Genomic DNA, 13,086 nt, shown 5'->3' on the forward strand with positions numbered 1-13,086 from the left:
GTTGAGAGTCCACGACTACGAAATACCCTACACTCCTGTATCGTGTTGAAATTTTCTGCTTAGATTTGGATTTTGCTCTATGTATATCTTCCGTGTAAAAACTGAAGACTAACATCTAAGAGTATTTTTTATAGAGTGTTTTTTATTGAAAATAGGAACCTACAAACCAAGTTTGGAGTGTCTAGTTGTTACAGTCTAGTCTGGATATAGTGAACAACCGATATAAATATGAATATTTTGAAATAGTAAGCAAGATTATTTACACAATTGTTTACTATTTATATTATAACTTGATGTGGAACATTTTATAGTAAAAGCAACGATAAGAAACCACAAAACTCAATTTTACCGTGTTGAATGTCCTGAATAATTTAGTTCAACATATCTAGACTCGACTGTATCATATTTATAATATCACTTTGTAGGCTTCGAGTTAGAATATACTCCATTCGACCATCAGCGCAGGGTATTAAACGAGTGCAACAAGAGAGAGACAGAGAGAGACTGTGAGTGCATGAGATAAAGATGGAAACATGTTCTTATATGTAAGCAGAAACCACAACAAGTCTGTTGAGCCAAGTGTCAAGTTAAAGTTGATTACCGCACAATTAAAAGAGACAGGAATAAAAGACCTTATCTAATGCTAAAGATAAGAGAGAGAGGGAACATGTTTTAAATAAGATGGCAATAATTTATAAATGAATAATAATTATTGTTTATCAGCGTTTGCATTGGCTTAACTCTCCTTCGCTCTATCTGTATCTGTCCAAACAGATCAGAATCAGGTTTAAGTGTCCCACTTTCAGCTTTGGATAACAACTTGGGAGTCGGAGAGTAGGGATTACGCTAACTTTAATTTACAACAGAGTTTTTTAACCATACATAACTGGAAAGGACTGCTGCACTGCAGCACCTTTTGTGTGTATAATAAGTTCACATGGCAGCTGCTCCTGCGTCCACTTAGTGCTCATCGAGGTGGGAGAACTTCTTGCGCAGCTTCTCACGTCGCTCCTTCTTCACATTTCGCCAGGGCTTGGCGGCGGGTCCAGTGTCGCCAGCCACCAGGGTGCCATCATTTGCCAGACGCACATGGGGGAAATTCGTGCGTCCCTTGACGTGGGCAGCACTTGGCTGGGCGGTAAAGAATTGCTGATCCAGTTCCTTGGACGTGCTCTTATCGATCTGCAGGCAGAGAATTGGAGATAAGTCAATGATCATCAATGTGAGGACTGAGAGACAAGACTTACACGCATAGCACGTTGCTGTTGTCCGGGTAACTGGGATTCCTCTAGAGGTTTACGTTGGCGCTCGGGAAATGTGTGATATTCAGACTGGATGACCGAGGGAGGACCCAGAGCGTAGAGCAGCTTACCATTGACATAATCCTTCAGCACGTAGCGAGAGGAACGAGCTTGATCCGGTTGACCATTGGACGTCATGAATCCGCGATTGTCTGCAAGGAAACACGTATATTATTAATTGATTAAAAGCAGGGAATAAAACCGAAACAAATATAGATTATGGTTTCGGTTCTGGTACGTCCCGAAATAACTATTTCGGTTAAAGGTTCTATTTCAGTTTTTTTCTTTCGGTTCCGGTATCAGTATCATTATCAAATATTTGAATGCAGAATGAATTAAGAGGCCTAACCATGATAAAAATGACATTCCGCTTGAAAATCGATTCAAATTTGACCAAGTTATGACAGTTTGAAGTTGGTCAGACTGCGGATTTTTTTACATTTTGCAAGTCCAAATTTTTGTTGAATTTGGCATGATTTTTTACAAAAATATGAAAGGTCTTAGAATCAAATTTAAAGTGTTGTTTTATACTAATTACGATATAACGAGTTGATTAAAAGTAAAAACTTGAGATTTAAAATTTTGAATTTTCGAAATTTCAAAGGGGGGACCCTTAGCATCGAAATCAATATCTAGTAGAATCTAGAGGAAAATATTTTTTTCTCAGAATTTAATAAAATTTGAATGCAAAAGGAATTAAGAGGCCAAATCAAGACCAAAGTGACATTCCGCTTGAAAATCGGTTAAGTTTTGACCAAGTTATGACAGTTTGAAGTTGGTCAGACTGCGGATTTAGCCACTTTGCAAGTCCAAATTTTTGTTCAATTTTGCATGATTTTTTACAAAAAAATGAAAGGTCTCAGAATCAAGTTTAAAGTGTTGTTTTATACTAATTACGATATAAGGAGTTGATTAAAAGTGAAAACTTGAGATTTAAAATTTTGAATTTTCGAAATTTCAAAGGGGGGACCCTTAGCATCGAAATCAATATCTAGTAGAATCTAGGGGAAAATATTTTTTTCTCAGAATTTAATAAAATTTGAATGCAAAAGGAATTTAGGGGCCAAATCAAGGCCAAAATGACATTCCGCTTGAAAATCGGTTCAATTTTAATCAAGTTATGACAGTTTGAAGTTGGTCAACCCTTTAACCGTACCGGTATAAACGTTTCGGTTCTGGACAGATATACTAAAAAAATTTAGTGTTGATTGTACATACAGCCATAGGCGAGCAGCAGCTCCTCGGAGAAGGGTGGACGATCTGGATCCTCACCCTCTGGGGGCTTGGCTATCACAATGCCATACTTATCCTCGAGCACGTGTCGAGGGATGCGCTCGCAGAGCAGATTCACTGCGGGCACATGATCACGCATCTGATCAATGGGCAAGATGCCATTGAGCAACATGTCCGCCTTGGTGAGCACAAAACTGGGCATCACCAGACCAGGACAATCGCATAGAAGAATGTCGTTCTCCAGGAATAGAGTCTGAAAGTGTTTTGTCTTGCCCGGAGTGGCCGAGACGGAAACCTTCTTCACCGTCATCAGGGAGTTGATGGTGCTGCTCTTGCCCACATTGGGATAGCCCACCATGCCGATGGTAACATGCTGCTTGGTGTGCCTGGGTCCCGTATAGATGTGACGCAGAAAGTCTATCAGTTCCGTGCGGGACAACAGATGTGCACTGTTCTTGTCGCCAGGCAACCTGGGCAGCTTGACCTCTGACTCCGCTGACGCCTTTGGTTGCAGCTTGCTCTCAATGGCGTCCAGTGTGTGCTCGACGGCATCCAGGGATTGCTGAATCTCTTCGGCAGCGTCGCGTAACTGTTTCAGCTCTAGGGCAGATGAAGGCGATTCGTCGGCCAGCTTGGCTGCCTCCGCCTCTCGCTTCAGCTCCTCCTCGACGAGCGTGGCCGAGTAGAAGGCTGTCCGGATTCCCTCACAGTCGAAATACTGTGCCCAGTGCTGGCGCTGCTCGAGCGTCAGCAGATCCGATTTGTTCACCAGGATCATGTTCAGCTTGTTGCTGTCCACCTCCTTAACATATTTCTCTAGATCAACGCTGCGAAAGAGCAACGGATTACGTGCATCCACAATCTGGACAACAACATCGGATCGCTCGACAACGCGCCACAGTTGGCGCCAGAACTCGAGATTCTTCTCGTACGGCGTCATCAGAATCTCCTCGTTCTCCTGCAACATGGCCAGGTCGCGACGCCAATTGAGAAACGCCTCATTCTCGGCACGCTCCAAATCCTCGGCGCTCGTCTCCTTGGTCCACTTGGGACGACGTGGAATCTTCAGCTGATCAATGTGCTCGGCGTGCTTCTTGTGCATATGCTGCTCCTGTGTCTTGCTCAGCAATCCAACACGCTGCTTCGGATTCACGAATGTTATGTTCAGTTTCTCCGCCTGGAATTCCGTGCCCGCCAATTCCGCCGTACGCAGAAAAGCGTTAAACGAGGACTCCTCCGTCACCGATGATAGATTCAAGCGACCCCAGTCGTAACCATCTTGCAACTCCGTTGTGTGCAACTATAAATTTAATTGTTCATATATCAATTTGTTGTCATCTGGTGAAATGTGTGTATGTATGAACATACATACATATGTATGTAAATACTTTTACTCACCATTGTGTCGTTGTCCACCTTACGCCGAGGTGTGTGGCCAAAACGATCCTTGATGAGCTGGCGCCCCAGATTGCTGCCTCCTTTCGATTTCTTGCCCATTTTGGCAAAAATTAAATTAACTTTTACTGGTTGCAAACAATTTGATATAAAACAAAACACGTGCAACAAATAGCAAACTACGAAGTGAAGCTATCGAGTTATCGAATTTGTAATGTGACAATCGTCTTCCATCGATTGTGCCACGAGCGATAGTATCGATATTCCGCAAGAAGATCAAAATTAATTTATGAATATTTTGTTATCATAAAAGCGATATTAAAAAATTTCAATTAATTAAAGTGAGAAATGAACTGACCAGTATTACATGAGAATTTAAAGGCTTTTAATTTTTGGCTATCGAATTTCTAATGTTATCTTCGTCTCCAATTGATTCTTTCATGTGCAATAATATCGATATACTGCAATAAGAGCAAAATTAATTCATCGTAATGTTGTTATCATAAAATCGGTATTCAAATTTTTAAAATTTAAAATAAATCAAATTATAATTGGATTGACCAGTATTACGAGTACATGAGTATTTAAAAGCTTTTAATTTTTGGTACAGCATCGCAGTTTGTTCCAAGTTACAGAGTCTTTGAAAAAATTTCTAGATAAAGTACAAAATACACTTAACTATGATACGAGTATAAAAGCAAGAAATTCACAATTGTTAGTAAAATTTGTCATCGTCGTCATTCCAGACAATTGGCCAAACGGCATTGCGGGCACAGTTTCCGCCCAATGCCTTGCAGAATGTATTGAAGGTGCTGGATTTGCTGAATCCGAGAATCTCGCGCTCCTCGTAGATGCGGTAGGTGAACGTGCTCTCGTAGGTGCCCACAAAGTGTCGGGCATAGGAGCATATCAGCTGATCTACAATGGCAACGCCTCCGTCCTTGAGCTGCTGCCGCTGCACATTCGACTCCGGCGTAAAGTGCACAAAGCGAAAGCGATAGAACAACTCCTTGAGCTCCAGCAGCTCATATGGCGTCGCATCCGATGCCACAAAAACCGTGGTCAGATTGAATGCCCGTAGCAATTGCTTGATTTGCTGTGCGGCCGCCTTCAGCGTGGGCGTGGTCGATTCCCGGGACTTGACAAAGTCACCACGGCGCAAGTGTGCACACAGATAGTCGCCACCACGGGCATCTCGCTTGGGTCGCTCCAACTCCCACATGGCGGGTCGCTGCACTCCGGCGGACGTGTCCGTCGTACTGAGTGAGAACAGTCGGAATTCGGCGGCCACCTGGTTGAGGCTCTGGGCAAAGCGCATGGATCGACGGGCCAGCCAGAAGTGCTCGTCACCCCAGTTGTCGTGGAGCACTGTCTCGGCACTGAGCACCGCATAGACACGCATGTCATCGGCATCGTCCACGCCGGACGTGTCCTCGGCAATGGCCTCCCGGAGCAGGCGCTCCAAGAGGCCAGCGCTGCCCTGGAAGCGCACACAGTGATAGCGTCCGTAGCGCAGCAGATGCTGCTGGAGAAGTGGTCCACCACTAATGGACTTCTCATTGCAGGCATCCGTGTGGCGTTGACCACTGTCCGGACTGTCCGGCACTGTCACCCGCTCGTACTTGTCCCTGAAGACACCCTGCTCCATCATGATCTCGTAGTGCGTCAGCCGGAACACCTGCGAGACATGGACGTACGGTGGCGCCGGCATTCCAAACATGCGATACTCGGAAAGGAACTCGTCGTAGTCAAGCACGGGCGCATAGCGACGCAGGCTGGCCAGGTCGAAGAAGTGGCGCCACAGCAAATCCTTCTGGGCGAGTCCGTGCGAGTGCCAGTGATAGAGGCGTGGCCAGGGCGGCAGCACGAGACGCACATTCCGGAAGCGCTTGCGTCGACGCAGGCGTCGCACAAAGACCGCCATGCGAATGTAGACATCGCGACGCAGATTGAATCCCTCGGAGATGTTCACATCGTACAGTATGTAGATGGTACCCCGTAGTGGCAGTATTTCAGCTGGACATGTCTCCTTCAATTGGAAGAGTTGCCAGAAAAGCCGGCGCTGGCAGTTGTTGTTGTTTTGAAAGTGGCTGCTTTTCACAATGGTGTTGTTGTTGTTGTTATGTCGTGCCTGGCCATGTGCAGACTGTGTAACGGCGACCAGGAGCAGTATCAGGATCAGCATAAGCTGCAACCACTGCACTGGCCACCATCTTTGCATTATTTTAACCGCTTTACACACAACAAAAATAGGCGCTGGCTCACTACAAAAAACACGAACTTGGTTTGTTGATCTTTTATCGATATCGATATAACCAGCCAGTGCTGAGTAATGACAAAGTTACGATAGTCGCCCATAACTGATAAAAATTTAAAAACGCAAAAAACTCAATAAAAAATTAATACATTTGATGACAATTTAAAATTCGAAATTAGACAAAATTAAGGCAAGCATTTTAATTAAGGTTTTCAGGCTTTTCATCCCAAAGGAAATTACAAATTTAATTCTAAAGAAAATATTTAATAATGCTGAAAATTACAATAAACTCTGAAAAAATTTTAAAAATTCTATCTTCAAAAGTAAGAAATTGCCAAAAATAGGTGGAACATTTTTAAGTTACCAATTTTGTCATTTCACCCAATTTGGTGCATATTGCCAGATCGGTGAGTTTAACAAGGTGGCAACCTTTGGTGTTTCCTAACGATTCGATACAACTCTAGACCGGCGGCACACGTGCAAAGCGTTTAAACTGTGTTGTTATTTTGAATATATTTATTTATGACTGATAAAATAGACACAGCTAAATAATAATGGCCACACAAAAGCTGGAGTACGATGCCAGTCTTGGCGGACGTATTACGCTGCCCACGCATGTGTCCACTTACCACTATGCAGCCGGAGCCTTGAAGGAAATCAAATCTTTGATCGCTGAGGCTCAATTGCCGACCAACAGCAAGCTCATCTTCCAGACACTGCCCAAATACATGCGTCGTCGTGCCATGTCCCATCATCCCAAGCGTCTGCCGCGCAAATATCGCGCCGCACACAAATCCCAAATGGGCAAGGCGGGCAATCAGCCGGTGAACAGCAAGCGTCCATCTCGCAAGTATCGTCGTCGTCCAAAGAATCTGATGCGTGAGTACGTGCGCCGGCAGCGTAAGCACAGCTGGCTGGAGACGCACATCTGGCATGCCAAGCGCTTCCACATGATCGATCGTTGGGGCTATCGATTGCCCTTGGCCAGTTGCGACAAGACCTATCGGGCTTGCTATCGCGCGAGCACCGATCATTGCCTGCTCCAGGACATGTCCTTCTACAGCTGCGTCCAGCTTCAAGGCAGCCTTGAGCTGCTGCGTGTGGGATTCGAGCGTCTCACCAGTCCAAACTGCGGACCTGGCATTGCGGCCAAGACATTTGCCAGTGGCCGTCGCGAGGGGAGCATCGAACTCTTTGCCGATGGACAGTATCCGTTGGGTGCCCTGCAGCGTGTCAGCTTCATGTGGCGTCCAGAGGATCAGTCGCGACGTACCCTATGGCTCTGGCTGCATCCTGCCGCCGCCGAGGCAACAATTCTGCAGCTTATCAACGTGTTCCAGTTGAAGTCCAGCAAACAGCAGACGCTGCCACTGGAAACACTGCCAGATGAATCCAAGGAGCAAACACAGACTGGCAAATCCAGGCAACAGCCATTGCGCTTCTGGACGCACACCAAGGCGTTTGAGCGACACAGAACCTACGCCAATGTGGATGACAATCTAGAGATGCAGATCTTTCAACAGGAATTCAATCGATTTCGCCTAACCGGAGCTCGTGCCCAACACATACTCGCCGCCAGTTTACGGGCCTATCGTCCCGGTCACACACACTCCCACTGGCTGGCGGAGATGAGCAAGCTGCCGGAGATGTCGGAACAGTTGCAATCGCAGGCTGATTTTATGGAGTCTGCCCTACAGCTGAGTTCACCTGGCGAACTCCTCTCCAATATGATTGTCGGCCTCAATGTTGTCGATCCTCGACTGCAACGGCCCAGGCAACGCAGCAAGGCGACCAAGGAAGCAAGAGCAGAAGCAGGATTAGCAACAGGAAGATCTGCTGCTGAACTACTTATGTCGCAGCCTGCTTGTCTGCCGGATAGCTCGCTGTGGCAGTCGGAGCTGCGGGAACGTCTCGGTCAGACCATGTTGTCGACGCACAAATACGAGCAACTGCGTCAGCAGCACGCCGTTGTGCCTGGCCAGAGCTGTGCCTTTGAGGAGCAGCTGCAGCCAGTGCCGCTGCTGCTGGTGCAACGTCCTGGCTCCCAGGAATCGCAATACAAACGCCTAGGATATGGCTCCGGCTGGGATGTGATTGCGCCCGCAGGTTACGGCATGGCGCTCTGGCTGACGTTCATCATGTGGGGTGCCAGGCCAGGTGGACTGCGAGAATTCGACTCGGTGGCCAGGGAGGCGGGAGCCGAACATCATTTGCCGGACACGGTGGCAGGTAATTGGGACACATTTCCTTAATATAATAATTGCTAACAGGAATGATCTTTTGCAGGAGTGCAGCAAGCATCCTTGGGTGCAACAGAGCGAAGAACTCGCTACTTTCGTCTGCCGCCCAACAAACGCTACAATTACCGTAAGCTGGCGGTGGTCAGTCCATTTCTGGCTCCCTGGAAGCACCTGGTGCGAGATTGGCAGCAGCAGGAGAAATCCACAACAACTGCCGGTGAATTCCATGTACTGCGAGATCGAGATCTATTGCAGCGTCTGCATGAATGTCTGCGCCACGGCCAAGCATTTCCGGAACAACTGCCGAACGAGTGTCTCATCCAGATTCAGTTACGTCTGCATTCCCGTGGTCATCTCAAGGATAATGCATTGATTTGCCTGCCCACAAGTGCCGACTGGAAGCGTCAGAGGAAGCAGCTAAAGCACGACGAGCATGCGCCCGTACACAGCGAGCCTCCGCAGCCGGATTTGAATGAACGCCTGCGGAAGGATCTTCGGCTTGGCCACAAGCGACAGCTGAAACGCTTGCGAGGACGTCGCGTCCGCGAGAAGCGCAAACTGCAGGAGACGAGCACGCGACGTGTCCACATTCGACCTGCCCAGACGGCGACACTCGTCAGGGAACAGTTTGACAGAATGTGCAACCTGTGGCTGCCCACAGATCCCGTCGAGACACGGGACAGTGTACGGCGTCAATGCAGTCGCGAAGTGTTTGGCTACGTCAGCAGTGCCGGATTCAGTTTCATCGAGGCCACGGTCTGTGGTGTGGGTTACATAACTGCAGCTGGACTCCGTAAGCTGGTCGCAGATGGACGTGGAGGGGAAAGCGGAAATGAAAACGGAAGCGGGAAGGCATTCAAAAACGGAAGTCAACTTCCTCTTTGCCTCGTGCGTGATGCGGACAGTCGTGACTATCGATTCGCCCGTTTTCAAGTCAATCGCAATGTGATAGCTCCGCCTTTCTGATGACATAGTGCTCGACTATCGGTTACCCTGTATGCTGATCGCAGATATCTCAACGCGCATTTACACATACTCTATTCGGACAGAATCTAAGACTATCTTTCTGTGTGGCCTTTTTATGGTACCCTGTTTACCCATTTGAGCTGGATATAGGGTATAAAAATATATGTATATATTTATTTGTCTGTGAATAAACCAACTTAAAATAATGAGAAAAAAAATTGTTTTAAAAAAAAAATATTATGTCAAAGGTTTGTATTTTAAGATCAAGTAGAGATACCTTTTACTGAATTTAGAATTGTTCGAAAAACGAATTAAGGGCTCGGAAAATGTACGCAGTTTTCGAAAAATACCAACGGAGATGATGGAAAGATTGGAGTTCATTGCTATGGGGTTAGTTTCATCAGATCGGAACTTGAGCAACGCCGATTAGTTTTAATTAAATTTTATCCTTAAGACCTTTGAATTTCCCAATTAAAAGACTCGAAATTGTTGTACATATTTAATACTAATTTTATTCAATTTAAAATTACTTGTATGCCATTTTTTTGTTGTTGACTTTTGTTTGTTGATGTTTTTGTTTTTGTTGTTGTTGTTGTTGTTGTTGTCATAGCATCAGTGTTAGAGTTTTATGTTATGTAATTATGTAATTCATATGTATGTATGTATGTGTGAGTGCGTGTAAGTGTTGGAATGTGAGTTGCCCTTTTGAGTGTTGAGCATTACGGGTATACTCATGAGTGTTCTGTGAGTGTTTCAACGAAATGTATTCGCATTCGGAAATGTTTGTTTGGTATCTAAAATGCGACAATGATTTAAAAGTTGAGTACAATTTGTTGTTGTTATGTACTCATTCCGAATTTCAATTTTGTTTCTTTTCTTATGTTTTTTTTTTTTTATTATTATGTATTATAATTATTATTTATTTTTATTTACTTTTAGCGGTTATGGGAAAATGTATATTAAATGCATGTAAATTTCGCTTAATGTTTCTGTTTGTTTTAATTTATTTATAAATATGTATGTATTGATTTACTTTGTTTTTATTTATTTTATTTTATTTTATTTACTGAAATCGCCTATATATATGTATATATATGTTCTTATGTATACACGTAGATGCAAGTATGTATATATAGTATAAACGTAATCTTCTTCATCTTCTTGTTCTATCGTATGTATCTTTCGGGTTTGTTCTTGATCTTTGGTTGTTGTTGTTGGTGTTTTGTTCTTGTGCGTTTAGCTAGACATGATAGTATTTGTTGTTGCTGTTATTGCTGTGTGAATATACCATATACATTTGTCATATATATATATCCCGGGATTGGGACCATCTCATACTGATACTGATACATAATATATGCCCATTTTTTTTTTTGGAGATACAGTTACAAGTTACATAATTCCATTATGTTGTCGTTCTTTGTAAATTTCACTTATAATTATACAACTTAGTTGAAACATTCAATAATTTTATGCTGTAGTTATTAAAAATACATAAAATATGATCTTATGTTTAACTAAATATTAAAGAAAAAACAATTAGATACATGCAAATACATGTACATACATCAATATATATATGTATTTATACAATATATATATATATATTTGTATCTGATCTCTTGCTCACTTTATCTGTCCACATATGTAATTCGATCATTTCTATATGTATGTATGTGTGTATATCGATTTGACTAAATGCTACCACAAGTACATGTTTAACTGAATTTGATTCGCCATTTGAATACATATGTATGCATAAGTAGGTATATATGTAAGTACAAAGTCAGCACAAGTATGTGTGTGTGTTTGTATGTTTGTATGTGTATGTGTGTGTGTGTGTGTGTAACTACAGGTAGCAAAGAGAGTACATGTATAGTATGCTACGATACAATGAAAGAGACAGTTCACATCCCTACAATGAGAGTGCGAGAGAGAGTGCGCTGAACTATCTACTTACGACTTGCGATCGTCTCTCTATATGGATGTATGTATGTATTTAAGTATGTACTTACTACACGCATTACAAGTGTATGTATATTTGATTTAAGATTACGAGAATTGAAGTACGATTATAATACGTATGTATGTACTCAAAAGTACTACGTATATGCATACATATACATATGTATGTATGTAAATCTGTTTTGGGTTTACAGTTTGAATTTTTGGGATTGCTTTGATCACGTATTCGTAATACAAACATACTATATATACATGTATAATTACTACACATATACATATATGTCATATGTGTATATATACATATATATGTGTGTGTGTGTGTGTGTGAGCAGTACAAGAGACGGCAGTGTATATAAGTTGCCAACAAAAATGCACACAAGCACACACTCGATGTGTTTGTGTGTGTGTGTCTGTGTGTTTCACAAATCTGATAACATTTGTATCCATTTCCGTTTCCGTTTCCATTACCATTTCCATTTGAAATGATCTTTCTCTGTATCTTATTTTGGTCTTTGGCAACAGTTTGTTTTTGGTTACGAGTTAACTGATTCTAGTTGCCTACTTGAGCCATAAATCTCTTAACAATTGGGTGTTCTAGTTGTTGTTGGGTGGCATCATTGGAATCTTGTTGAATCTGCCCCGTTATCGGCGATTTGTCGATATAAAACTTTGAAATACTTTGAATTTGGTGGGTTAGTATACATATATTTATAGATATACGTTGCATATCTTTAAAAATGGTTCTTAACTTGTAATTGTAAACGTTATCGTTATCGTGATTTTTGTTTGTTGTTGTTTTTGTTTTTGTTTCTGTCTTTTTCGTTTCCGTTTTGTCATCTCCTAAATGCGTTACATTGTTTCGGGGATTCCAGAAGAAGGTTCTGGCAAGCCATATACGACAGACTGATCGTTTGTATCATGCTCGTATATTATTCCTTTTACCATTATCTTTATCTTTATCTTTATCTTGTTTGCAGCTATTACATACATATTTAAATTATTATAATTACTATTAAGTTGTTGTTTCTCATTTAACATCACTACTAATAATCAAAAAATGGACATTTATAAACGTTTTATTTATATATATATATATATAAATATTAAAAATTGTTTTTTTTTTTATTTAATATATATTTTTTTTTATATTTTCATTTGTTTTTTGTTTGGCTTCTTTTTCAGTGCCGCAACATGTTTGTTTCTTTGTGTATTTTCATTTTTCTTGGTTTGTCATGGTGTTTATTTTGTTTTTTTTTCTTCTTTTTTTTACATTGGGCCATGAAGTTGGTTGAACGCAGTTTAAGCCGATTTTTTTTTAATTTTGGGTTAGTTTTTTGTGGAAAGTTCTAAAAGTATAAAATTCCAAAAAACTGAATAATTTAAAAATATTTCCAAAGTCAATAAACAATATATTTCATCACAGTTTGTTGTTGTTGTTTGTCTTCGGCAATGGTTTCGTTTTGGGTAAAATCGAAAACTTACACAAAATGTGCTTTTCTTTAAAGGTTTTATTTGATTTTTATTTTAAATGAATTCATAAATTTCTAATTCTCGCGCATTTCTCCAACACATTTCATGGCATTCCATATGCATCTGGAGAGTTACCTCTGTGTGGTGTGTGTGTGTGTGTGTGTGACTGAGTGTAGTGTGTGTATGTGTGTTTTCGGCCCGAAATTCGCTGCATATTTGGCGGCGCTGTGGCTTGAATTCAATATATATATCTTTTTGT

General features: G+C 42.3%; 3 protein-coding genes across 3 annotated transcripts; 1 reads left to right on the forward strand and 2 right to left on the reverse strand.

The window, feature by feature from the left end:
- Positions 1-827: 827 nt before the first annotated feature.
- On the reverse strand, positions 828-4,125 carry LOC117793404 (large subunit GTPase 1 homolog). Its single transcript, XM_034633715.1, has 4 exons — positions 3,933-4,125; positions 2,520-3,834; positions 1,248-1,453; positions 828-1,182 (listed from the first exon to the last, which is right to left on the reverse strand). Exons 1-4 carry the CDS (start codon positions 4,029-4,031, stop codon positions 961-963), a joined length of 1,842 nt encoding a protein of 613 aa, XP_034489606.1. The 5' UTR covers positions 4,032-4,125; the 3' UTR covers positions 828-960.
- Positions 4,126-4,480: 355 nt separating this feature from the next.
- Positions 4,481-6,218, reverse strand: LOC117783534 (GDP-fucose protein O-fucosyltransferase 2). The gene has a single exon (XM_034620979.1). It carries the CDS (start codon positions 6,148-6,150, stop codon positions 4,645-4,647), a length of 1,506 nt encoding a protein of 501 aa, XP_034476870.1. The 5' UTR covers positions 6,151-6,218; the 3' UTR covers positions 4,481-4,644.
- Positions 6,219-6,667: 449 nt separating this feature from the next.
- On the forward strand, positions 6,668-9,598 carry LOC117785355 (ribonucleases P/MRP protein subunit POP1). The gene is made up of 2 exons (XM_034623317.1): positions 6,668-8,415; positions 8,473-9,598. Exons 1-2 carry the CDS (start codon positions 6,741-6,743, stop codon positions 9,390-9,392), a joined length of 2,595 nt encoding a protein of 864 aa, XP_034479208.1. The 5' UTR covers positions 6,668-6,740; the 3' UTR covers positions 9,393-9,598.
- Positions 9,599-13,086: the final 3,488 nt, after the last annotated feature.

The sequence above is a fragment of the Drosophila innubila genome, chromosome X (genome assembly GCF_004354385.1).
Source record: "Drosophila innubila isolate TH190305 chromosome X, UK_Dinn_1.0, whole genome shotgun sequence".
Lineage (NCBI taxonomy): Eukaryota > Metazoa > Arthropoda > Insecta > Diptera > Drosophilidae > Drosophila > Drosophila innubila.